General features: G+C 45.6%; 1 protein-coding gene and 1 non-coding gene across 9 annotated transcripts in view; both read left to right on the top strand.

Moving 5' to 3' along the window:
• Nucleotides 1-21,958, top strand: part of LATS2 (large tumor suppressor kinase 2) — a 101,181-nt gene extending 79,223 nt beyond the window's left edge. For 5 of the 8 annotated variants that reach the window (XM_066259011.1, XM_066259012.1, XM_066259009.1 and 2 more), the window contains 6 exons: nucleotides 1,980-2,112; nucleotides 3,634-4,925; nucleotides 5,827-6,409; nucleotides 8,324-8,506; nucleotides 11,661-11,767; nucleotides 15,662-17,649. In XM_066259011.1, coding sequence (XP_066115108.1) covers nucleotides 1,980-2,112; nucleotides 3,634-4,925; nucleotides 5,827-6,409; nucleotides 8,324-8,506; nucleotides 11,661-11,767; nucleotides 15,662-16,156 — 2,793 coding nt within the window. In that variant the 3' untranslated portion in view covers nucleotides 16,157-17,649. Of the gene's footprint in view, nucleotides 1-1,979; nucleotides 2,113-3,633; nucleotides 4,926-5,826; nucleotides 6,410-8,323; nucleotides 8,507-11,660; nucleotides 11,768-12,671; nucleotides 12,810-15,661; nucleotides 17,650-21,565 lie in introns of those variants that run through there. The other 3 variants (XM_066259013.1, XM_066259014.1, XM_066259015.1) reach the window with 3 other exon arrangements.
• Nucleotides 1,555-1,630, top strand: TRNAV-GAC (transfer RNA valine (anticodon GAC)). Its single transcript has one exon. It is a non-coding gene; the product is annotated as a tRNA-Val (tRNA).
• Nucleotides 21,959-27,495: the final 5,537 nt, after the last annotated feature.

Genomic DNA, 27,495 nt, shown 5'->3' with positions numbered 1-27,495 from the left:
ATTTGTATCACAGTAACATACAAGTCTTATGGTCGGTGTGCCTGTACAGCCAACAGGGAAAGATTGGAATACATGCACACTGAACTTCACTGATCCCTTAGCATGTGGCAAATTCTGGAGTAATGAACACGCTGGCAGATCCCGTGAAGGAGACAGGAGCTGGTGGCCATGTTGCAGACAAACCAAGTGGGACAATTCCTGCTGATTGAAGGGCTGTGGGGAGGGTCCTCTCCTGGTGGTGCACTTTTAAATGAGCACCAAAAGGTCCAGGGTGACCCTGCTCAGAGGCAGTCTCATATCACTTCCTTCTCTAAGCTTCAGAGACCCCTTTGCAGACACAACCTTGTTGCATGTCAGAGCTGTGAGGTGGGGAGGCCAAGTTCACCCGCAGGAGAGGAGGTGCTGAAGTGTCCGCCTTCTGAACGGTGCTCTCTCCCAGCAGCTCTTCCGGAGTCCTGCCTGGGTGGTCCCTTCCCCATGATAGTGCCTTTCTGCCTCAGACTGACTGTACCAACCCGTGTCTCTCTCGGAAAGATTCTGCAGTTTGCCTTCAGACCACCTAGATGGTGGTCCTTCTTTGCTGCCTCTGCAGGCCTCCAGCCCTCCTCCCCTTAAGCCCCAACTTTGACTGTTTCACCTGTCAAGAACACCTTTTCTCTAGTGGGCTATCTGCCCACATTGTCTGTCCTTGAAGAGCAGTCTCTGGTGCCCACTCCCTTGGTAGGAGGAGGCTGAGACCTCAGACCCTTGTCCACTCTCCTGCATCTTCCTGTGGAGACCACCTGTGTCCATCTTATGGTCATTCCACTGCAATTCTAAGGAGCCTGTCTTGTGCCGCCCACAGGTCTATGGGCTCCTTTAGCCTGTCCTTTCTTTTTCCTACTGGACCAGGGCCCTCAATGCGAGTCCCTAGCCGCTGTAGGCAGCATGGGGCATTGTATACAGTAGGCATCCAGGAAGTTTTTCATAAATGACTTTATGGCAACCCTCCCATCCCCTTGAGGCAGATCACCTGGTCTGTACCCCTCAGCATTACAGATGCTCCTCTCCCAGAGTCAGCCTGAGGAGCAGGTCACAGCAAGGTTCTCTGACTCCTGTCGTTGTTCACAGTACAGTGTTCTGCTTTTAGGTGTATCCCCAGTCTCAAGTTTTCTCAGGAGAAACAGAATTTAAGATTCTTTCAGGTCCACCATCAAAATTCCTGTATGTTCTTGACATACTCTACCAGAGGTCTCAAACTCACAGCCCGCCCACCAATTTTGTGCGGCCCGAAGACTGGCCCGCAGATTAATCCATGAAGTTTGATTAGTCTGCGGGCCGCACAAAATTGGTGGGCGGGCCGCACGGCCGCGAGTTTGAGACCCCTCTAAACAGTCTGTGGTTGAGTACAAGTTAGACTCTTATCCTCAGGCACCTGAGGACACATAACCAACCATATCTATTCTGAGATACCTCTGTGGCACTCTCACTGTCACAGGGAGGCAAGTGTCATGCCGGTCAGGAGCATGGCAGGTGTGGAAGTTGTCCCTGGTGGCTTTGAGATGACGTGTGTGGGCCCTGGCCGGTTGGCTCAGTGGTAGAGCGTCGGCCTGACGTGCAGAAGTCCTGGGTTCGATTCCCGGCCAGGGCACACAGGAGAAGCGCCCATCTGCTTCTCCACCCCTCCCACTCTCCTTCCTCTCTGTCTCTCTCTTCCCCTCGTGCAGCCGAGGCTCCATTGGAGCAAAGATGGCCCGGGCACTGGGGATGGGCTCCTTGGCCTCCGCCCCAGGCACTAGAGTGGCTCTGGTCGCAACAGCACCGGAGGGGCAGAGTATCGCCCCCTGGTGGGCAGAGCGTCGCCCCTGGTGGGCGTGCTGGGTAGATCCCGGTGGAGCGCATGCGGGAGTCTGTCTGACTGTCTCTCCCCGTTTCCAGCTTCAGAAAAATCCCCCCCCCCAAAAAAAGGTAAAAAGAGATGACGTGTGTGTTTCATGCAGGAGATGGCAGGCCGGGCACTCAAGCAGACGGGCAGCAGGAGCATTGAAGCTGCCCTAGACTATATCAGCAAGATGGGCTACCTGGACCCGAGGAAGGAGCAAATCGTGCGTGTCATCAAGCAGACTTCGCCAGGTGAGCCGAGACCTGCAGCCTGTGCATGATGACGGTTTATGATTTCAAAACACAGGCCCTGGCCAGGTAGCTCAGTTGGTTAGAGCCAAGGTTGCAGGTTCATGAGCGTCCCTGGTCAGGGCACACACAATAATCAACCAGTGAGTGCACGGATAGGTAGCAAAACAAATTGATATTTTTCTCTCTCTCTAAAAAAAAATATCAATTAAAAAAAGCCCTGGGGCAGAGGACCCGGGTTTGATTCCCGGCCAGGGCACACAGGAGAAGCACCCATTTGCTTCTCCACCCCTCCGCCGCGCTTTCCTCTCTCTCTCTTCCCCTCCTGCAGCCAAGGCTCCATTGGAGCAAGGATGGCCCGGGAGCTGGGGATGGCTCTGTGGCCTCTGCCCCAGGCGCTAGAGTGGCTCTGGTCGCAACATGGCGACGCCCAGGATGGGCAGAGCATCGCCCCCTAGTGGGCAGAGCGTCGCCCCTGGTGGGCGTGCCGGTTGGATCCCGGTCGGGCGCATGTGGGAGTCTGTCTGACTGTCTCTCCCTGTTTCCAGCTTCAGAAAAATGAAAAAAAAAAAAAAAAAAAAGCCCTGGGGTTGGGGTGCGCAGCAGTAGTGATCATGGGACCTACCTGGGTGCCCCCCCATATAAAATAACCTGTGGTACTTCCTATGAGGGGGTACTTGTTTTGTTCTATGAAAGATTGGAAAATTCACTGGATATTAAAATTAGGCAGAGTGAAAAATGAACATTTTCTCTTTACTTTTCCCTCAGGCTGATGACGGGGTCTTTCAAAAGGGAGGCTTATTTTTTTTATATTAAACACACCTTTTCTCATACTGAGAGCTGCTGCCCCGTGGCTGAGGGTAGTGGTGCTGGGGAGGCCAGAGGCTCCAGCAGCAAATGCTCTGCCTCCCTGGCCCTCCATGGATAGTTCTCTTCCAGGATGGAGCAGATGGGACTGTTTCCTGGTGCCCAAGGTCCCTGTATGTGATAGGGACTCAAGACACTTAGCAAAGGAGTGTCCCCTATTTTGTGGCCTGGGAAAAACCCACTTTACATTGAATGTGAACTGCAGAGGCTTTTGTAAGCTGTGTCTTTGCTGTTAAGAGGACACAAACTCATGTTTTTTCTTGATAGAGCAGTCTCCTCGCCCAATGTGGGGCTGGCCATCCATATCACTGTGCTTAGCCTTTCTGGGCCTGTCTCAGTACAGCTCTCAAGGGACCACAGGCCCCTGTCTATAGTCATTTTCTTCTCTTTTGGCCTTTGGTGCATGTTCAGTGGTGCAGGAAACAGCCATGTTTGGCTGTGACTTCTGCCTGATGTGGTGACTGTGGAGCGTCTTGCTTCTGCTAGGGGTTTCTGAGGGCTCTCCCTGGCCAGGCAGACTTTGATTCAGGCAACCTGGATCTGCCCTGCAGGAGTTCAGCCTTGCTTCAGGGTCTGGGTCATGAAAGGGCCCGAAAGTGTCAGAACCCGCTAGGCAGACCCCTCTAATGCCATATCTATTATTTCTTTCCTCCGCAGGAAAGGGCTTGGTGCCCACCTCTGTGCCACGAAGGCCAAGCTTTGAAGGGGCAGGAGACCCCTTCCCCACCTACCATGCGATGAGCGGAGCCTACAAGGGCAGCGGCGCCCTGGAGGCGGTGCCCCGGCAGTACATGGACTTCCTCTTCACCGGTGGCGTCAGTTCCCACAGTGGGCCTCAGCACCAGCCCAAGGGCTACTCCGCAAGTGTGGAGCCTGCCGGGATGAACTTCCCCATGGCTGTACCCGGGCCCGGGGGCCAGGGTCTCCCCCTGCAAGGCCCGCACTACAGGCTGCACCAGCTGATGCCTGGCGAGGCCCTGGGCTACGGCATCCAGCGCAGCCCCTCCTTCCAGAACAAGGCGCAGCCGGACTCCGTGGGGTACACGGGTCTGGCTGCCAAGGGCCCTGCAGGGCAGCCAGGGGCCAGCCACGCCTTCTCGGCTGCAGGGCCCCCGGCCAGTTTGTACGTGCCGCCGCATGTGCACAAGCAGGCCCCGCAGGTGCACGTGCTAGTGCCCTCGCAGGGCCTTCCGGCCCTCTCCAGGAACAGCCTCAATGTGGACCTATACGAGACCGGCGGCACCTCAGTCCAGCCATGGCTGGTGCCCACCCTGGCCCGCCGTGACTCTCTGCAGAAGCAGGTGGCATTCCAGCCCGAGGGTTCCATGCCCAGCAGAAGCAGCTCTTTCAACAGCCACCAGCAGCCCGTGGCCACGGCGTCCCCCAACACTATCACTGCGGTGACCGCTGCACACATCCTGCACCCGGTCAAGAGCGTGCGTGTGCTGCGGCCAGAGCCGCAGACGGCCGTGGGGCCCTCCCACCCGGCCTGGGTGCCCGCGGCCGCCCCCGCGCCCGACAGGCCGGATGCCGTGGATGAGCACCCGCCCCCGGTGGGCCTAGGCCCCTACGCGCGGGATGCAGAGGCCAGATGCCCGCCCCCGCCCTACCCTAAGCACCTGCTGCTGCGGGGCGCAGGCGAGCAGGCTGACATGGACCGCTTGTGTGCAGGCGTGGGGCAGCGGCTGCTGGGCTTTCCCGCCGAGCCCCCCGACAGGAGCCACAAGGGTGCCAAAGCCGACCGAGCAGGGAAGGACAAAAAGCTGATTCAGACATCTCCAGTTCCAGTGCGCAAAAATAGCCGGGATGAGGAGAAGAGAGAGTCTCGGATCAAGAGCTACTCACCATATGCATTCAAGTTCTTCATGGAGCAGCACGTGGAAAACGTCATCAAGACCTACCAGCAGAAGGTCAACCGCAGGCTGCAGCTGGAGCAGGAGATGGCCAGAGTAATGTCCCCTTCCGCGCTCCCTGAGCCATTCACAGGAATCACAGTAGGAGCTCTTTTCTTTCTGTTCCATGCACCTTAGGTGCCAGCGCTGGTCTGGTTATGAGGGGAGTACCTGGAGAAATTACAGGGGTTCCAGCCTCCCTGCCCCCTCCCCAATTGCAGGAACCGGCTCTGACTGTACACCGTGTGCCAACAGGAAGCTTACCAAATGGATTATGTGTTTTATTCATTAGCAAAGGTCATCAAGTTTTATTAACTAGTGACAAACCACTTTGAGTAGAGTAGAAACAAGGTTTTATGAATTGAAATTGTGGGATTTATAAAGAAAAACATCTAATAGGGTTTCATTTATCCTTCCGTTAAGTCTGTAATTAGTAATATTTTAGAGAGACCTTAACTTGACAGAAATTGCTAGAGAAGGTAATAAAATTATTTAAATGAAATGTTATGGTAAATTTAAATCAAACCAATAATTTTAAATTCTAAAAGTAAAATTTGTGCTCTTAGTTTCTGCCCTCCCATTTTCATGGACATTTTTCTCTTATGTTTTCTCATTTTCCCTGAGCTATTAAAATATTAGGTTGCTCTTAGAGTTCCAGGAATTTTGTGGCCCTCTTTCCACAGATTTTTGCTAATAGAGGTCTACTTTAGTTTTTAAGGGCTTGAAGTTACCCAGAGAGAGAAATATTTTGTCTTCCCCTGGGATTCTAGATTTTTGTCTGTATATGGCTCTAAATAGTAAAACCAATTGTTCTCCTGATTGGAGTATATTAGACCCATTCTACATGTCTTTTCATTCCTATAGCTCAAGACAGGGTCCTCTCAGTTCTAGGGCATCTCCCGCCAGCCATTTCCTTTCGGGGTACCTCTGATGTGACCCTTGTTTTTCTTCTGCGCAGGCTGGACTCTGTGAGGCTGAGCAGGAGCAGATGAGGAAGATCCTTTACCAGAAGGAGTCTAATTACAACAGGCTGAAGAGGGCCAAGATGGACAAATCCATGTTTGTAAAGATCAAAACTCTGGGGGTCGGTGCCTTTGGGGAAGTGTGCCTGGCGTGTAAGGTGGATACTCATGCCTTGTATGCCATGAAGACCCTGAGGAAGAAGGACGTCCTGAACCGGAATCAGGTGGCCCACGTCAAGGCTGAGAGGGACATCCTGGCTGAAGCGGACAATGAGTGGGTGGTCAAACTTTACTACTCCTTCCAAGACAAGGACAGTCTGTACTTTGTGATGGACTACATCCCCGGGGGTGACATGATGAGCCTTCTTATCAGGTTGGAGGTCTTCCCCGAGCACCTGGCCCGCTTCTACATCGCAGAGTTGACTCTGGCCATCGAGAGTGTCCACAAGATGGGCTTTATCCACCGAGACATCAAGCCAGACAACATTTTGATAGATCTTGATGGTCACATCAAACTAACAGATTTTGGCCTCTGCACTGGGTTCAGGTGGACTCACAACTCCAAGTATTACCAGAAAGGTACTGTCTTAAGCACACTATCTATACCCACTCTACATATCTGGACACAAGCCATCTAAAGGCAACTGTTTCCCTCTCTGGTGGCTCCTAATTGCTATGACATTGTCTGTTACCCCATTATTTTATAATTTGGTGTGACATCATTTTGTCCCTAAAGAAGGAGTATGATATGTGTGAATGGATGTGAGTTTTACTATGGTGCTATTAGAAAATACACTATGGGGTATCTTGGGGCTTTTGTGAGGAACTGTTACTCTTCCCTATTCATGAGCCATTCAGTATGCCTCACAGCCTCCCAAGGAGTCCTCATCTAGCTGGCCTGAATCTGTCAGCAGTGTTTATCTACATTGTGTCCGTAAAGTCATGGTGCACTTTTGACCGGTCACAAGAAAGCAACAAAAGATGATAGAAATGTGAAATCTGCACCAAATAAAAGGAAAACCCTCCCAGTTTCTGTAGGATGATATGGCAGCATGTGTGCATGCGCAGATGATGATGTAACACCACGTGTACAGTGGAGCAGCCCATGGCCATGCCAGTCGAGATGTGGACAGTACAGAGGAAAGTTCAGTGTGTTCTGTGGCTCGCTAAATTCGAATCCATGACCAAAGTGCAACGTGAATATCGGCACGTTTATAACGAAGCACCACCACATAGGAATAACATTACTCGGTAGGATAAGCAGTTGAAGGAAACTGGCAGTTTGGTAGAGAAACCCCATTCTGGTAGGCTATCAGTCAGTGACGGTTCTGTAGAGGCTATACGGATGGCTACTTAGGGAGCCCTAAAAAATCTGTGCGTGAGCCCACATCGAATTTCACTGAATAGGTATGAAACTGGGAGAGTTTTCCTTTTATTTGGAGCAGATTTCACATTTCTATCATCTTTTGTTGCTTTCCTGTGACCGGTCAAAAGTGCACCATGACTTTACGGACACACTGTATAGGCACCTGTAAGTGTAGCTGTGGATATAAGTATGGTTACAGTTTAATTCCAGGTCCTGTGGTTCTGCTCTTTGGGTAAATCAAAAACAGCTGGCTGTTATTTATGGCTCAGATTCTTGAAGTAGTTATTTTAATACTGTAGCTTAGGCTTTTATTTTTTTTAACTTAAAACTAATCCTAAATCATCTAATTTAATCCCATTTTCTGGCATTGAAGTTATTCTTATCATATTTTAAAAACCTTCTTATGACCTGACCACCAGTGGCACAGTGAATAGAGCATTGACCTGGTACACTAAGGTCCCATGTTTGAAACCCTGAGGTCGCTGGCTTGAGCACAGGCTCATCAGCTTGAGTGCAGGGATGCTGGCTTGAGCATGGGATCATTGACATGATCACTGGCTTGAGCCCAAAGGGTACTGGCTTGAAGCCCAAGGTTGCTGTTTTGAACAAGGCATCACTCACTCTGCTGGAGCCCCCAGTCTCAAGGCACATATGAGAAAGCAATAAATGAACAACTAAGGTGCTGTAACTATGAGTTGATGTTATTCATCTGTCTCCTTTCCTGGTGCTCTCTTTTTTCTCTTTCTCTCCCTCCCTCTCTCTCTAAAAAATAAAAATAAAAAACCTTCTTATGCTTTTCCACACTCACCTTAAAGCATGTCTTGTTGAGATTGGCCTGAGAAGGGCGCAAAGTGACGATCCCCTAGTTGTCTGAGCCTCAGCACAGCTGCAGCTGCTGTCACCACATCACAGTGTTTGTGTTGTGGTTGTGCCACCCATGTCTTGTGGGGTCTCAGACACAGGACCTCAGGCTGCCCTGCTGAGCAGCTGGGCAGGGCTCTTTCTCTCCATGTGTCAGGAGCTGAACTGAATTACTCTTCAGTGTGGAGCTTTTGGTTTGTCAGATAGTGGAAACTTACTTTGTTTTGTATTCTTTTCTTTCACCCCCCTGATTCCTGGGTGGAAAGGGAGCCATATCAGACAGGACAGCATGGAGCCCGGCGACCTCTGGGATGACGTGTCTAATTGTCGTTGTGGAGACAGGCTGAAGACCCTGGAGCAGAGAGCCAGGAAGCAGCATCAGAGGTGTCTGGCGCACTCCCTGGTTGGGACCCCAAATTACATTGCACCGGAAGTGCTCCTCCGAAAAGGTGGGTTCCTTGGGCACCTGCTTTGGGTGTGTCACACTGCTGCCTGGATGGAGGCCATCTTGATACTGGAACTGTGGAGCCAGAGGACCTCTGAGACGCCCTCCCGTCTCCACTTTCTGAGACCCTAAATATTCTTACTGTAACTGTGTACCCATGGAAGGGTCTGCCACTTCCATTTTGGAACTCCCCTTGCTCTCAGGGCAACAGAAGACATGCACCTCTAGGCCAGCCTTTGCTTATTCCTCCTTGGACTGAAAAGTGAGAGTCATATGATGGAAATCACTCTGAGTCACAGGGATGCTAGTCAGTCTGCCTAAGCCAGGCATTTCTACATTCTAGCTGTGACTTTTTAAAATTTTTTAAAGATTTTATTGTTGATTTTAGAGGGAGGAGAGAGAGAAAGGGGGGAGGAGTGGAAAGCATCAACTCATAGTAGTAGCTGCTGCTCGTATGTGCCTTGATCAAGAAGCCTAAGGTTTCAAACTAGCAACCTCAGCATTCCAGGATAAGGCCTTATCCACTGTGCCACCACAGGTCAGGCTGTAACTGTTTTTGTTTTTTTTAATTTTTTCAATTACAGTTTATATTCATTGTTATTTTATATTAGTTTCAGGTGTACAGCATAGTAGTTAATCACATACTTTACAGAATGTTCCCCCCATATTTGTAGTGCCTTCCTGACACCAGACATAGTTATTACAATATTATTATTTAAATTCCCTGTGCTTTATACTTTATGTCCCTGTGACTGTTTTGTAACTACCAATTTGTGCTTCTGAATCCCTTCACCCTTTCACCCAGCACCCTAACCTCCTTTTCATCTCCCTCGGACAGCTGTCAGGCTGTTCTCTGTGTCTGTGAGTCTGTTTCTATTTTGTTTATTGATTTATTTTGTTGTTTAGGTTCCACATATAGGTGAAATCATATGGCATTTGTCTGTCTGTCTGACTGACTTCACTCAGCATAATGCCCTCTAGGTCCATCCATGCTGTTGCAGATGGCAAGATCTCCTTTTCTCTGACTGAGTATTATTCCATTATGTAAACATACCACTGCTTCTTGCCCAGGTTCTAAGATGGGTTGTCCCGTCTCCAGCTGGTTATTGAGTATGATGAAATACAAATATTTTTTTTCTCCAGTTCTCCCTTCTAGTCCAGAAGCATCGTGAATTTCAGATTTGGGAATAATAGTCTGCCGGGAACTATAAGTGCTCAGTAAAATCTGTCCTGGAAGAATGCTCTGTTCCATCAGATTTGACATCTGACTGAACACAAAAGGAGTCTTCCAGTAATCAATCACATGGCCCATGGCAACAGTGGTTTGTTGGCCCAAGTCTCTGTGGTAGATCCAGGATTGATGGCCTGTTTATTCACATGTGCCGTTTCAAGTGTTTGCAGCCAGCCGGGCTCGGTTTAAGTCTGAGTTTTCTTTGTTAGCCGTGGTAATCCGAGGGAAATTAATTAACTACTCAGAGCCACATTGTAATAATAATTTTTGCTCCCTAGTCATGGCCTCAGAGTAGGAGGGAGCTTGCTGGGCTGTGGGGGAGGACAGCCCCCTTCCTGCCCTGCCCTCTCTAGCATCACCAGGTACAAAGCCCAGGAACCAGGGGTGGTTACTCTGCAGCCCCCGTGCTGGATGGCTAGGAAGGGGTGGAATTGAAGGCACACGGAAGTCTGAAGAACTCGACTGGCAGTGCTGCCAGCAGGTCTTAGGTCCTATTGACACTCAGCAAGGTTAGGTGACATCACAACTGGAGCAGGGCTTGGACTGGGGCACGTGGCTGTGGAGGAGAAGTGGGAGGGAGTCAGAAACAAAGGTGAACCTGTTCTGTGCCTCCTTGGGGTGGGCTCTGACTGAGGCCTGCCTCAGCTTTGTCTTGGGAGTGGGAGTGCTATGAGGGAGAGCCTGGCCAGTTAGTGCTGTGCAGAGACCATGCCTTCAGTGACAGTCGTTCTCTTTGCCAAAGTGCCCCCTTTCCTCCTCCTCCTTCATATTTATTTATTTATTTATTTATTTATTTATGTATTTATTTATTTTGTTTATTTTGTTTATTTTTTGTATTTTTCTGAAGTTAGAAGCAGAGAGGCAGTCAGACTCCTGCATGCGCCCAACCGGGATCCACCTGGCATGCCCACTAGGGGACGATGCTCTGCCCATCTGGGGTGTTGCTCCATTGCAGCTGGAGCCATTCTAGCGCCTGAGGGGGAGGCCAACTTTGCTCCAGTGGAGCCTTGGCTGCAGGAGGGGAAGAGAGAGACAGAGAGAAAGGGGAGAGGGAAGGGTGGAGAAGCAGATGGGCGCTTGTCCTGTGTGCCCTGGCTGGGAATCAAACCTGGGACTTGCACAAACTGGGTTGACACTCTACTGCTGAGCCAACTGGCCAGGGCCCTCCTCTATGTTTTTTAACTTCCTCAGAACCTCCTAGGAAAGCCTTGCCAGGAAGCCCTCCTTGACTAGACATACCTGTTCATAGGTCTTAACCCTTCCTGTTTTGTGGGTAATACTGTTTTAATTTTTCTGTATGTTCATTAAGAACTTAAAATTCTGGTTCGTATTGTCAGTAACAGCAACAGTAAACTTTTTTAGTTAAGGTCTTTTCTTATTACAAAAGCATCCTGTATTTATCACAGACCAGTGACTAAAAATAAAAAATAAAAATGAGCCCTGGCCGGATACATCGGTAGGTTAGAGCATTGTCCTGAAGCACAGAGGTTGCTGGTTGGATCCCTGGTCAGGGTACTTACAGTACAGGTGTTCCTTCTCTCTCCTTTCCTTTCTTTAAAATCAATAGAAAGAAAGAGAGAGAGAGAGAAAGAGAGAGAAAGAGAGAGAGAGAGAGAGAAAGAGGGAGGGAGGGATGGAGAGAGGGAGGGAGGGAGGGAGGGAGGGAGGGAGGGAGGGAGGGAAAGTGAGTCCTCTTCACCACATGATGACTGTTACCACTTCAGCATGTGCCCTCCCTTTCCAGCTTTTATTCTGAGCTGCAGGTGCACGGAGATGCATGCTGTGTAAGAGTTTTCTTTTAAAGAACGTGTGCTGCTCCAACATGTTTCCCCACCTAGTAGTAGAGTCATACTGGAGGGTCTCTCCCAGCTCTTCTCTGAGCAGAGTGCATAGCCATGCTAGAATTGAATGTGGCCTTTTCTTTCAGGGTACACTCAACTCTGTGACTGGTGGAGCGTTGGAGTGATTCTCTTTGAGATGCTGGTGGGGCAGCCACCCTTTCTTGCCCCCACTCCCACAGAGACCCAGCTGAAGGTAACGGGGAAATTCCGTGTATCTGCTTGCCACAAACACACATTGTTTTTCTGACCTTTATTCTAAGTGGTGTAGCAATCTTAGTTGTATGTAATGGGATTTTTTTTTTTTTTAGATTTTATTTACTCATTTTTAGAGAGAGAGGAGAGAAAGAGAAAGGGGGGAGGAGCAGGAAGCATCAACTCCCATATGTGCCTTGACCGGGCAAGCCCAGGGTTTCGAACCGGCGACCTCAGCGTCCCAGGTCCACGCTTTATCCACTGCGCCACCACAGGTCAGGCTGTAATGGGATTTTTTAAAATATCGTTGTTGTTACCTATTCTGAAAATACTTATTTTAATAAGTGAAGCTCGAAAGTTAGACTTGAGTTTCAAATTTATTTGGTGATTTTCAGAGAGAGAGAGAAGGGGAAAGGGGGAGATGGAGGGAGAGAGAAATACCAATTTTTTGTTCCACTTATTTATGCATTCATTGGTTCCCATATGTGCCATGACTGGGGATTGTACCCACAACCTTAGTGTATCAGGACGATGCTCTAACCAACTGAGCTACCTGGCCAGGGTCTAGACCTGAGTTTTAAAATACAGTATATGTGTTTCTGAAATTTTACTTGAACCATTAATTACATGCCATCTTGGTATAGCCAGGTAAGAACAAAAAGCTGCAGTAAGTGTGGTCAGATCTGATATTTTCTGCTGCTCTGCAAAAACCACAGAAAATTTTAAAAAGTATCCGTAAAGAAGTTAGTTTGTTTTGATGTTATATTATTTCTGTTTTCAAGGTATCAGCTCTGAGATTAGCCTAGGTGTGCATATTTCTACTATTCATTTGGTGTAATTAAATAATTACTTTTAGAATGATGGCTGTTTACTCTCTGACATAAATGATTTGATTACTTATACAGGATTGAATTGAGAATCTGATGAGATCTTCAGAACTTCTCACAACAGTGCACTTACAGTACACCGATACATGTTTACTAAGGACTCCAGGAAGAGTTCATGTGCCCTGGAGTGCATGCGAGACCCTAAATTAATAGTCCCTTAATTTGAAGAACCCTAAATTATGGCTTCATTTCATGCCAGTAGCAATAAAATTGAAAGTTGGCATTGTCTGTATTGAATAGCCAATTTGCCTGCATGATAATGACCCAGTTTCTCTTGTGATAAAATTTACCATTTTAGCTGTTTTTAAGTGTGCAATTCAGTGGCATTAAGTACATTCACAGTGTTGTGCAACTGTCACCACCACTGTCTTATTTCCAGACATTTTCATCTTCTGAAACAGAAATTGTACCTGTTAAACACTAACCCTCCACTCCCCTCCCCCAGCCTGGAGCCTCTCCTCTCCTCCCTGTCTGAAGGTGATTGCTTGGCGCCTCAGGTAAAGGGACGCACAGGGTATCTGCCCCCGGAGTGGCTTATTTCACTGAGCACAGTGCCTTCAGGGGTCATCCCTGTTGTTGCATGTGGAAATTTTTTCTTCCTTTTGAAGGCAGAGCAATATTCCATTGTTTGTTTGGACCATATTTGTTTATGCATCACCTTGCAGCAGACACTTGGTGTGTTTCTACCCTGTTTGGTTACTGTGACTGTGCTGCTGTGACCACAAGTATGTAGATAAGAGGTTGTCTTGCAGGACTGACTATAGACCCAGAAGTGGACTTGCTGGCTCCTATGGTCATTCTGTTTAACTTTTTCATACTGTTTCCCACAGTGGCTGCACAGGGGTTCCATTTTCTCCACATTGTCATCAACACTCCCTGCCCCCCCCCCTTTTTTTATATAGTAGCCATCCTAGTGGTGGCTTCACTTCATCCCTGTGACATCCTATCTCACTGTGGTTTTGATTTGCATTTTCCTAATGACTAATCATAGTGAGCCTCTTTTCATGTGCTTCCTGGACACCTGTCTGTCTTCTTTGGAGAAATGTCTTTTCAGGTCTTTTTCCCTTTTTTAACTCAGGTGTTTTATTGTTGAGTTGTAGAAATCCTTCATATGTTCTGAGCATTAACATCTCACCAGATACAAGTTTTGCAGATACAGTTCTCCATTCTCTGGGCTGCCTCTTCTTTCTGTTAGCAGTGTCCTTGATGAACAAAAGTTTTAAATTTTGATAAGGCTGGCCCTGGCCGGTTGGCTCAGCGGTAGAGCGTCGGCCTGGCGTGCAGAAGTCCCGGGTTCGATTCCCAGCCAGGGCACACAGGAGAAGTGTCTATCTGCTTCTCCACCCCTCCCCCCCTCCTTTCTCTCTGTCTCTCTCTTCCCCTCCCTCAGCCAAGGCTCCATTGGAGCAAAGATGGCCCGGGCACTGGGGATGGCTCCTTGGCCTCTGCCCCAGGCGCTAGAGTGGCTCTGGTCGCAACAGAGCGACGCCCCGGAGGGGCAGAGCATTGCCCCCTGGTGGGCGTGCCGGGTGGATCCCGGTCGGGCGCATGCGGGAGTGTCTGACTATCTCTTCCTGTTTCCAGCTTCAGAAAAATACAAAATAATAATAATAATAAATTTTGATAAGGCCAATTTATATATTTTTCTTTTATTGCTTGTGCTTTTTGGTATCATATCCAAGAAATTGTTGCCAAATTCAATGTTATGAAGACTTCCCCCTATGTTTTCTTCTAGGAGTTTTATAGTTTTAGCTCTACTGAAACTAGTCAGGTTTAGGCCCTGTCCAGGTAGATCAGTTGGTTAAGAGTGTCGTCCTGATACACTAAGGTTGGGTTCTATCCCCGGTCAGGGCACATGTAAGAATCAGCCAATGAATGCATGCATATGTGCAACAACTAGTGTTTCTCCCCACCTCTCTCAAATGGATGAATAAAAATTAAAAAAGAAAAAAAGACTCAGGTTCACACCAACCCTCCCATTCACACACCCACCTACCTACATGCCTCACCTGATGCTCAGTCACCCATGCAGTGCCAGTTACGTTGGCCTTGTTTTATCCTGATTTGACGTATGATCAGTAAAGTCACTTAGCTTTTCACCTCACTGTACACACATCTCTATGACAAATGTATTTACTGAATGTTCAGATGGCCACTTTGTGTGGTTGAACATTGGGGATAGGAGGCCAAGGCCATAGGGTGGGTCATTTTTATTCTTGTCTCTGAGGTTGCCTTTTTGAATTATAAAACCCCAGCTGACCATCTCTTGGCCACAGTAAATATTGAATGAGAACCATGATGGTTCCCTAGAAATCTGTTGCCATCACTAAAGAAATGACTCAGGGCTGTGTCCGGTTAGCTCAGTTTTTGAGAGTGTCATCCTGAAACAACAGGTAGGTTCGATCCCCGGTCAGGGCACACACGGGAAACAGCCAGTGAATGCATGACTGAGTGGAACAACAAATGAATGCTTCCCTTCCCCCTCCCCTCTCTCTGTCTCTCTGAAAATAAAAGAAAATTTAAAAAGAAATTTAGTCCTGGCCAGATAGCTAGATCCGTTGGAGTGTCATCCCAGAGTGGAGGTTGCTGGTTCGATGACCTGGTCGGGGCACATACAGGAGCAGCTTGATGTTCCTATCTCTCTCTCTCTCTGTCTCTCTCAAAAGAAAAAAAAATGGCTCAGAGAGAATCAGTCTCTTCATTTTTATGGAAAGTACAAAACTCCTTTGCTAAATAAAATAGTCTTTCTGACAGAAGACAATTGGTCTCTCTTGGTCTGTATGTGGTTTCAGCATCCTGGACCTTGAGTTGTGCCCGCCACCCTAGAGCACTGACCACCTGTGGATGCTCAGGTCTGCAGCTGTGGTGTCTGAGTCTGTCTTGGCTTTTCTCCTGTCATGAAACTAAAATTATTTAAAAGTCATGTTCATCACATAGCATCCCAGAACTGCCCATGTTGGCCTTGAGATGTTGGGGGAGACTAAAGCTTTGGTCTGTTGTCTCTTAAGGTGATAAACTGGGAGAGCACACTGCACATCCCAGCCCAGGTCCAGCTGAGCCCCGAGGCCCGGGACCTCATCACGAAGCTGTGCTGTGCCGCTGACCACCGGCTGGGGAGGAACGGGGCTGACGACCTGAAGGCCCACCCGTTCTTCATCACCATCAATTTCTCCAATGACATTCGGAAGCAGCCGGCCCCCTATGTTCCCAAAATCAGCCACCCCATGGACACCTCAAACTTTGACCCCATAGATGAAGGAAGCCCTTGGAACGATGCTAGTGAAGACAGCACCAAGGCCTGGGACACACTCACCTCCCCGAATAACAAGCACCCTGAGCATGCGTTTTATGAATTTACCTTCAGAAGGTTCTTTGATGATAACGGCTACCCTTTCAGGTGCCCAGAGCCTGCAGGAGCAGAGGCACCGCAGGCTGATAACTCTGATTTGGAGAATTCCAACCTGGTGGATCAGACTGAAGGTTGCCAGCCAGTATACGTATAGATGGATGTGGCTTCTGATGCGGGTTTCCTCAGGCTCAGGTGCTCCTGGCTGGTTCCCTAAAAGGCCTGATGGAAAAACTTCAGGGAAGCTTTGTTTTCAGTTAGTCTGTTGCCTGGTCTTCACATGAAACTCTGGTCTTCACCCAAAACCCCCAAAACAAACAAAAATGTTCTCTACAAAAGGACTTTGGTGTAGCCTGTCTTCGTTTCTAGACTCTGGTTGATAAGGGGGGCAGGTGTCAACATGGCTTTTGAGGGCCTTCACTGCATTGAAACAATTTTTAAAGAATTTAGTACAGTTTAAAAAGAGCACTTATTTTGTTTATAGTCATTTTTCTTACTAAATTATAGGGATTAACTCTGACAAATCATGCTGCTGTCATTTTATACATTTGTATTTTATCCAGCACTTACATTTAGGAAAAGAAGTTAAAACTGAAGAACATGTGATAAGAAATCTCTGTGCAATAACGTAAAAAAAAAAAAAGGATAACACTGTTTTGATGTTACTGATACCATTTTATTCACATGGTGGTTTTTGTTTTATATTTTTCCCCCACATTACAAAATTGTGATATGTTAAAAGCTGCTTTTTTTTTTTCTTTTTGCATATTATGGTATCATAGACAGTGTGTGAGCAAGGTAACTCCATGGGTGTGATTTCTAATGTCTGGTGTGTAGAGACTGCTGCATGAGCTGGTTTTTCTATTATAAACAACCGTGTCTTGCCATTCACAGCGGGTTCTGTGAAGACATTTTTATACAGTTTCTATAAATGAGACACTATAAACAGTGTGTGATGGCGTGTTGTGTGGGTGACTTCACTGTGATTGTGTCCCTTACTGTGTTGTTAAAAGAAACGCAGGTGTGTAACTGAGAAGTGACTTTCTGTGTGTGTTGTGGGTATGGTTGGACTCTTTGGGGGTTAAATTTAAGCATTCATCATATACTGAACTTGTATACATCTATTTATTGATTTTTTAATTGGTTTTTAGAGAGGGGGGAGAGAGAGAGAAGGGGGAGGAGCAGGAAGCATCAACTCCCATATGTGCCTTGACCAGGCAAGCCCAGGGTTTCGAACCGGCAACCTCAGTGTTCCAGGTCGACGCTTTATCCCACTGCGCTACCACAGGTCAGGCCTGAACTTGTATACATCTAAAGGGATTAATTTAGGTATGCCAAAATGTTTGAAATTCACCATGGAACTTGGTTTCCCCAGTCAGTTCACTCATTCTTGATGTAGCTGCTGTGTAGAATCCCGTAGCTGCCACCCCACTGCCACCAGATGGTCCCCACCAAGAGGTCTGCACGGCCGCACTCCTCCTGCTGTCTGAGACAGCTGCGGTTTTACTATGGTGACATTTAGTAATCTTGGCATTCTTTCACCTTTTCTTAATTTTATTTTTATTTTTAATGTGCTTTGAAATGTCTTATCTTGATTTTAAAAATACATTTTCTTCATCTTTGTAAAACAGCAAGGATTATTCAAAGTGACATTGGAATGCAAAAAAAAAATTAAGCCATACATATTTTCTTAGACGCGTAGGTGTATATATAAAGATAAACGTACAAAATATTCCTTATTTCAAGTTAGTACGATTCCTATTTGAAGTGATTTATATTTGAATAAAAAATTCAGTTTTCTTTTTAAGAATCTGACACATCATATTTTTTATTGTAGTTGTTACACATAGTTTTTTCTTGGTGTTTTTAGTATAATGCATTCATTATTTAGTATCTATCTAGGCAACAACACTTATATAAGTTTGTCAATGTCTAAACTGTAAAGAAAATATTCCTGTGTACTGGTTTACATTTTGTATGAGTGGCCAATCTCGACATCTGCTGTGCTTGTACCATGACTGTCAGTGTTTCTGTGACTTTCCAGTAATGCCATGTTGCTATTTACAGTGCTCTGACACAACTTTATGTGGTAGGTTCTTTCTCAGGAACTCAATGTAACTATTATTTATTGATATATCATTGCCTTTGAAAAGCTTCTACTGGCACAATTTATTATTAAAATTTTGAATACAAACCCCTGGTGTCAGCTTTTATCAGTGTGTCCTGTTGGACAGTTAATATTAGTTTCTTTGTGTATCTCTAGAGAAATAGAACTTCATCTTTATATAGCACAAAGAAAAATTTATTTGTTTTTGCCTCTTTTATACAAATGGGAGAGTTATTCATTTTTTCGTGCATCTGTTTTCTTGGCAATCTATACCAGCACATAAAAAATCCTTGCCCTGGCCCTGGCCGGTTGGCTCAGTGGTAGAGTGTCGGCCTGGCGTGCAGAAGTCCCGGGTTCGATTCCCGGCCAGGGCACACAGGAGAAGCGCCCATCTGCTTCTCCACTCCTCCCCCTCTCCTTCCTCTCTATCTCTCTCTTCCCCTCCCGCAGCGAGGCTCCATTGGAGCAAAGATGGCCCGGGCGCTGGGGATGGCTCCTTGGCCTTTGCCCCAGGCGCTAGAGTGGCTCTGGTCGCAACAGAGCGACTCCCCGGAGGGGCAGAGCATCACCCCCTGATGGGTGTGCCGGGTGGATCCCGGTTGGGCGCATGCGGGAGTCTGTCTGACTGTCTCTCCCCATTTCCAGCTTCAGAAAAATACAAAAAAAAAAAAAATCCTTGCCCTGGTTGGCTCAGTGGTAGAGTGTTGGCCTGGTGTGTGGATGTCCTGGGTTCAATTCCTGGTCAGGACACACATGAGAAGCGACCAATTTGCTTCACCACCCCTTCCCCTCCCCCTTCTCTTTCTCTCTCCCCCTTTCTTCCTCTCCCACAGCCATGGCTCAATTGGTTTGAGCCCACTGGCCCCAGGCACTGAGGATGACTCTGGAGCCTCCGCCTCAGGCACTAAAAATAGCTTGGTTGTTAGCATGGCCCCAGATGGGCAGAACACCGGCCCCAGATGGGGGTCGCTGGGTGGATCCTGGTCAGGGTACAGGTGGGAGTCTATATCTCCCCTCCTCTCACTTGGATGAGAAGAAAAAAAAAATTCTGCACCCTCTATTATTACTGTGCAATAATCCATTGTGAGATTCTATTATAATCAGATCAGTCTATAACAATGGACATTTCACTTGTTTCTGTCTTTTTCTATTATAAACTATGTTGGACTAAATAACCCCTTATAGCCATCATGTAGGATAGATTCCTAGAGGTGGAACTGCTAGATCAAAAGTTAAGTGTATGTGCGATTTTTATTGCAAAGTTGCCCTGAGCAATGGTGGGAGGAAACCCTTGGGCTAGTTCCTATACATCCTGCTGGGTAGCTGAGAATGCACCACTCTGACCTGTCTTTCCGTGGACCAGGGTTGAGCTTGCAGTGAGCGCCTTCAGGACTGAGGTAATGTGTCCTTCCAGGATGAAAAATCAAGCTTTCTTTTAAAAGAAGTAGCTTCCTCAAGCCTCAGCAGAATCCATCTAGGCCTCCTGTGCTTTCACTGGGGGAGTTGGGGCCAAGAAGAGCTTGTACAAACATGCTGGTTCTCATACCTCTTCATGTACTGTGAGTAACAAAGTCCTTTGTCTCTAATCTGGGCATCTCTTGTCTTAGTCCAGGATCCATGAAAGAGTAAACAGGCTCACTTACTTACTAGCTTGTAAGTAGGGTAAAATAAAATCTTAGACCTGACAAGTGGGTATTGTGCCAATATGCATTCCCAGTAGAAATATACAAATAGCCTACTTAGTGCCTTGCCAACCACGCAATAGGACTGACCTTTTTAATCTTTATCCATTGACTCGATAAGAAAAATAGTCCGTGTACTTTTACTTGACATTCCTCTTATTTTGAAAGAAGTTGAGCATCTTTGTGTGTGCTTCATATCCATTTGAATATCCTTAAAAATGATGATCTTAACCTGACCAGGTGGTGACATAGTGGATAGAGCATTTGCCTGGGATGCTGAGGACTCAGGCTTGAAACTCTGAGGTCGCCAGCTTGAGCGCGGGCTCATGTTGCTTGAGTATGGGCTCACCAGCTTGAGTGCCGGATCAGTGGCTTGAGTGTGGGATCATAGACATGACACCATGGTTGCTGGCTGGAAGCCTAAGGTCGCTGGCTTGAGCCCAAGGTTGCTGGCTTGAGCAAGGGGTCACTGGCTCAGCTGGAGCCCCCCAGTCAAGCACATATAAGATAGCAATCAATGAGCAACTAGGGTGCTGCAACTATGAGTTGATGTTTCTCATCTCTCTCCCTTCCTGCCTGTCTGTCTTGCCACAAAAAAAAAAGTGACCTAATTTTATGCATTAATTGTACATTGGTGCCTTGGATCTTCTTCAGAGACTCCCAAATGATTTCCATCCTCACTCTTCATCTTCCTGCTCAGCTAACATGAATCATTTAATGGAGCCAGTAACCAGTCAGCATATTATGGATAACATACTTATTCAGTGTTGTGACAGAATCCAAAGGTGGTGAATACTCTAACATTAATGAATACTCTGCTAAGAGAGTTGCCAGGGCACAACCAGGCCTGGCTTCACCATAGTTGCCAGGGCACAGCCAGGCCTGGCTTCACCATATTTGTGGTCATTGTTGGATGTGATTGGAGTTGGTTGAAAGAGCAAATAGCTTCTTTTACATTCCTTCCAAGTTTCCTTCTCCACACTTGCATGTTATGTCCCTTGATTAGTCTAAGTGCAAATTGCAAAGAGAAGAACATTAGCCAGCATTGGCAGGCTTTCCCTGAACCTTATGTGCTCTGAACCATTTCTTAGTTACAAATTTTTGAAATTGAGTTTACTTCTCCCAGTTTTGACTTACAGTTCCAGTACTTAACTAGTATATTTCTGTTGGCAGAATCCAGCATAATCAAGATCATTGCCATTATGTGCATATTTATAAGTACATTATTAAGCATTGTATCTTTTTCCATCTGTAAAGAACCATTTCCTTAGCAAGGGGATTTTCCAAAGTGGCAGCTTAAATTTATTGGACAAAACGTGCTTATTTGCCTTGGAAAGGAAGAAAAATTCTACAGTTACTGGACACTATGATGAAATACATGACCTGGCCCTGGCCGGTTAACTCAGCTGGTTAGAGCATTGTTCTGAAACGACAAAGGTTGCAGGTTTGATCCCCAGTCAGGGCACACGCAGGAAGCAACTAATGAATGAACAACTGAGTGGAAAAACAAATGAATGCTTCCTTTACCTCTCCTCTCTCCCTTTCTCTGTCTCTCTAAAATATCAACCAGTACATAAAAAATTAAACCCTGGCCGGATTGCTCAATTGGTTGGAACATTGTCTGGAAGCGCAGAGGTTGTGAGTTCAATCCTGGGTCACGGTGCATTATAGGAACAGCTAGATGTTCCTGTATCTATCTCATTCTCCCTGCCTGTTGCGATGATGACAAACTATTCAAAGTAGCAAACCTGTTGTTTGGTTCTCATTCCTCACACAGGGCACCACTTGTTGCGGCAACATTGAACTACTTGGAGACCAGATGAAATGCTCCAAGGAGCCAAGGGGAGGCAACAGCCCCAGTCAGCAGACAAAAAGGATTGAAGCCCCTTCCCCATCCTTACAGCAGAAGTTCTAAGAGTGAAATAAAGGACAAGGAACATGCTGACTCCTAATCTCTGTTCTGAGAGCCTAAACATTTTTTGTGTTGCCGAACCTTACCGGCTATTTTTCTGTTTCCAGCACCGGGTCAGAGAGGCCCCTGGACTCTCTCCCATTCAGTGCTTTTGCCCTAGGGTGCCTGTTTCTAATTGTTATCCTAACTCTGCAAGTCTTCACAGCATATTCCTATACCTGCCTCTCTCTGAAAAGAAAAAAAAAATATATGACCAATGAGAGAAATGCTTGATGGCTACATTGTCCTTCTTCCAAAATTCATATTAGATAGTGTTATATGTTAGTTCAACCATCAAATATAACTTAGAAAATTCAAGAGAAGAAGGAAAGCCTATTTATTGTATTTACTAAGTTTTGCTTACTGAGTTCTAGCTTCTTAATATATTAAGGCTTTATTCTTTTTCCTTTTTTAGAAAACTTCCTTTAGCCATTCTTTTAGAATAGATCAACTGGCAAAAAATTCTTAGCTTTTCTTCATTTAAAAGTGTCTTCATTTCTCCCTTTATCCTGAATGCTATTTGAAGCACATCTATTTGGGGCGTAATCGGGTCTGGGGTATAGGATTCTGCTTGGCACTTCTCTCAGCACCCAAGAAATACTGTGTCACTTTCTTCTAGTCTTTGTGGTCTTTGATGAGAATCTGTTACCATTCTAATTTTCCCCCATATAGATAAGATGTTGTTTTTCTCTGGCTGCTTTCAAGGTTTTTGTTTGTTTGTTGTTTTCTTTTACCTTTTATAAGTTTAATTATGGCATGTCTTGTCTTGGATTTCCTGGGTTTACCCTGTTTGTGGTTCACTCAGCTTCTTGAATCTATAGGTTTCTCCCTCCCTCCCTCCCTCCCTCCCTCCCTCCCTCCCTTCCTCCCCCCTTCCTCCCTTCTTTCCTCTTTACCTCTTTCTTTCTTTATTGTTCTCTTTGTTTCTTTCTCGTTTTTTTTTAGGTGAGAGGAGGGGAGATAGAGTAGACTCCTGCATGCACCCCAACCGGGATCCATCCGGCAACCCATATCTGGGGCTTATGCTCGGACCAACCAAGCTGTCCTCAGTACCTGGGGCTGACGTTCAAACCAATTGAGCCACTGACTGTGGGAGAGGAAGAGGGAGTGAAAGGGGAATGGGATGGGGAGAAAAGCAGATGGTTGCTTCTCCTGTGTGCCCTGACTGGGAATCAAACCCAGGATGTCCATACACTGGGTCAGTGCTCTATTCACTGAGCCACTGGCCAGGGCTATAGATTTATTTCTTTTGCCAAGTCTCTTCTGCCATGAAAGCCTCAAGTCTCATGCATTCTCTTTATTTTCTCCAACTCCTGCACCAACATGATCAAAGATATCCACATTTTCCTATCTCTAACCATGAATCGGCATTAATTGATACCTCTGTCACTTTGTTTTTAAATTCCTGAAGCAGTACCATGGAAACGAGAGAATCCTGGGCATGGACTCTGGGACCTTGAGCCTAATCACAGCTTCATATAACTTCTTTCAGAGTTACTAGTTATATCAGTGGTCCCCAACCCCCAGACCACGGACCATAGTGGTCCGTGGGCCATTTGGTACCAGTCCGCAGAGAAAGAATAAATAACTTACATGATTTCCGTTTGATTTATATTTAAGTCTGAACAATGTTTTATTTTTAAAAAATAACCAGATTCCCTCTGTTACATCCGTCTAAGACTCACTCTTGACACTTGTCTTGTTCACGTGATACATTTATCCGTCCCACCCTAAAGGCAGGTCCGTGAAATTATTTTCTGACAGTAAACCAGTCCGTGGCCCAAAAAAGGTTGGGGACCACTGAGTTATATGATGCATACAGAGTCTGAATCAGTAAGGTTTTGTTTGTTTGTTAGTTTGTTTACAGAGACAGAGAGTCAGAGAGAGGAATAGATAGGGGCAGACAAACAGGAACGGAGAGAGATGAGAAGCATCAATCATTAGTTTTTCGTTGCGACACCTTAGTTGTTCATTGATTGCCCTCTTGTATGTGCCTTGACTGTGGGCCTTCAGCAGACCGAGTAACTTCTTGCTCAAGCCAGTGACCTTGGGTCCAAGGTGGTGAGCTTTGCTCAAACCAGATGAGCCCGCGCTCAAGCTGGCGACCTCGGGGTCTCAGCAGGGGTCCTCTGCATCCCAGTCTGACGCTCTATCCACTGCGCCACCGCCTGGTCAGGCAAGTAAGTTCTTAAATTCTTCAGAATTAGTGGCGTCTAAGAAGAGGTGTATTAGAGGCTGCTAGGGCAAGAGAGCCCTGCCCTCCTCGGCTGTCAGACTGACTGTGCTTTTATTTTGCATAAGGTTTTGAGGAAAAGTGCTCCACTAATAACAACAATAATAGTAAAAAGCTTTAAGACCACAGGGTTATTAATTAATTTGTTTTTTAAAATTTCTCAATTACAGTTGACATGCAATATTATGTTAGTTTTAGATATGCAACATATTGATTTGGACATTTATATACCTTACAAAGTTATCACCCTAATAAGATAAATGATTGGTAATGTCTTTTCTTTTTTGTTTAAAACTAATTTTAATTTTATAAACATAATAAATGTACATGGTTAGATTACTACAAAAAATGAGTCTCTCCTCTTACCATTTCCTGCTCCCCAAATTCAAGCATTCTCATGTTTTCTAAGTTATTTCCCTGGGATTTTTATTATTTCACTCGCTTTTAAGACAATTTCTTGTATCTTTTCTATCAAAAGTTTTAGTTAACTATAACTGTCAATGTAAATATTATTAAGACTTTGCTAGGTAGTTTTTGAGAGATTTAGTACACTGATTATTTCTGGTACAAAAATATTTTTCCTCTTGGATTTAATAATTACCTAATGTTTTCATGCTTTGTTTTCTTTGAAACTACAGGTTCCTCCCTCCTTCACCTCCCCTTCTTTCTTTCTCTCTTTCCTCCCTCCCTCCCTCTCTTCCTTCCTCCCTTCTTTCCTTCCTTTCCTTCCTTCCCTTCCTCTCCAGTTGCTACAATGGGTCTGTCAGATGCCAGCTTGTTTTCCAAGAGCAATGATGCTTCCTCCACCTCCTCCTGCAGTCAGGACTGGCTGTTCTCCAGGCTTGACAAGCTGCTGTCATCTTGGAAATTCCTTTTGTCACTTTCTTGTGTGGGATCCCATTTTTTTTTTGCTAAGTGTCTGAAAATGTCCTTTTTCTGCTTGACTGAAAAATATGGGTAGGCATCAAATTCTAGCATGAAAAGTCATGCAGCACTTTGAAGGCATGTTGTTTCCCTGCTTCTGATGTGATGGCCATTCTGATTCTCAGTTTTATATGATTGACCTATCTTCCTCTCTCAGGTAGTACTTATGATCATCTCTGTGTGCCCTGTGGCCTGTAGTTCTGGCTGTTGTTCCTTGACATACATTGAACACTCTTGGAGCTTTCAACCTAGATACTAGTGCCCTTCAGTTCTGGGAATTTTTCTTGCATTATTTCTTTGAATATTCTGTTTCTTTCTTTGAAGTTTATTCTTTAACTCCTATAGGTCGGATCTCTTCAAATGACCCTTTGTCATGTTAATATCCTATAATCTGGTGGTGGGATTCAAATAATTTAATAACCAGTTCTCTGCCCTAGTAACTGTTTTTTTTGTTTGTTTGTTGTTGTTGTTTTTTTACAGAGACAGAGAGAGAGTCAGAGTGAGGGATAGACAGGGACAGACAGACAGGAATGGAGAGATGAGAAGCATCAATCATTAGTTTTTCATTGCTCATTGCGACACCTTAGTTGTTCATTGATTGCTTTCTCATATGTGCCTTGACCAGACCGTGGGCCTTCAACAGACTGAGTAACCCCTTGCTTGAGCCAGCGACCGTGGATCCAAGCTGGTGAATTTTTGCCCAAACCAGATAGCCCACGCTCAGCTGGCGACCTCGGAGTCTTGAACCTGGGTCCTCCGCATCCCAGTCCGACGCTGTATCCACTGCGCCACCACCTGGTCAGGCCCTAGTGACCATTTTAAGTATTTTTAAAAAAGATATACCGAAATGTAGGTTATTATTTTATGCATTTAATATTTAAATAATAACAGTAAAAGAGGTACACAAAACTAGATTGTGTTATATAAAGAGTTTTAAAATATTAATGAAAAAATATTAAGTAATACCTGACAAAAACCAATAAAACTTATTGAAGGTATTTCCATATTGCTTCTTGATTGGCATCCTCACTTGCAATTTTTTTCCACTATGGGCACCTAGAATACGTTGTTACACAGATGAACATTAAAATAGAGTTAAGGAATGTAAAATTGTGATTTCCACATTGGGCGGCTGCCCAGTCACCTACCTTAGAGCGAACCCTGATTATAAGTGCCATTCTAACGACCGGGTTGCCAAACTCAACCAAAAATTAGGTATGAACCAGCTGAATACCACCAGTGTAATGACCCATGTCTCTTTTATTTCACTTTCTGGAAGAGCTCATTGACTGTCTTACAGATTTCATATTAAATGTTTTTGGGGGGACAGGCATTACAATCTGTTCTTGGTTTAATGTCTTTAATTTTTATGTTTGTTACTTCTCTTATTATTTCAAGTTTTCTCTTCCTAAATGTGTTTTGTGTCCTGTGGGTTCCTTTTCGTCGATTTGCTGCTTGTTTCTTTATTTGCTTTGTTTTTTCTCTTTCATGTTGAGGCTTTTCTTAAAAAAACTTTGACCACTTTATATATGTGTGTGTGTGTGTGTGTGTGTGTGTGTGTTTATAGAGATATGATTCACATAAATCCACAAAATTCGCCTATTTAATTCAACTCAATAGTTTCCAGCATATTTATAGAGTTGCACAAACATCACCACAGTCCGTTTTTGGAACATTTTTCTTACCCTGAAAGAAACCTTGTTCTCTTCAGTATCACTCCTATTTCTTAATACCATCCAGTGTCCCACCTTAGGCAACCATGAACCTACTTTCTGTCTCTCTGGGTTTTATTGCCTACTGTAGACATTTTATGAGAATGGTGTTTGTTGACTGGATTCTTTCAGTTAGCATAATGTTTTAAAGTTTTATTTGTGTTGTAGCTTGTGTCAGTATGTCATTACCTTTTATTGTAAAATAATATTGCATTTGTAAACTTACCCTAATTTATTTAATAATACAGGCCTATTCGGATTGTCTTCTTCTTGTGGAAGTTTTGGAAGGTTGAGTCTCAAAGAATTGGTCCATTTCATCTCATATATCACATTTATGGACATATAGTTGTTCATACATAGTATTCCTCAATTGTCTTTACTTTTTTTTTAAATTTTATTTATTTATTTATTATTTATTTATGTATTTTTTACAGAGACAGAGAGTGAGTCAGAGAGAGAGATAGGGACAGACAGACAGGAACGGAGAGAGATGAGAAGCATCAATCATTAGTTTTTTCATTGCGCATTGCAACACCTTAGTTGTTCATTGATTGCTTTCTCATATGTGCCTTGACCGCAGGCCTTCAGCAGACCGAGTAACCCCTTGTTGGACCCAGCGACCTTGGGTTCAAGCTGGTAGGCTTTTGCCCAAACCAGATGAGCCCGCGCTCAAGCTGGCGACCTTGGGGTCTCGAACCTGGGTCCTCTGCATCCCAGTCCGACGCTCTATCCACTACGCCACCGCCTGGTTAGGCTCCTCAATTGTCTTTTTTTTTTTTTTTTTTTTTTTCTGAAGCTGGAAACAGGGAGAGACAGACAGACTCCCGCATGCGCCCGACCGGGATCCACCTGGCATGCCCACCATGGGGCGACGCTCTGCCCACCAG

The sequence above is a fragment of the Saccopteryx bilineata genome, chromosome 2 (assembly GCF_036850765.1).
Source record: "Saccopteryx bilineata isolate mSacBil1 chromosome 2, mSacBil1_pri_phased_curated, whole genome shotgun sequence".
Taxonomy (NCBI): domain Eukaryota; kingdom Metazoa; phylum Chordata; class Mammalia; order Chiroptera; family Emballonuridae; genus Saccopteryx; species Saccopteryx bilineata.
Note: the sequence above shows the minus strand (reverse complement) of the source record. Positions and strands in the feature narration are given on the sequence as shown.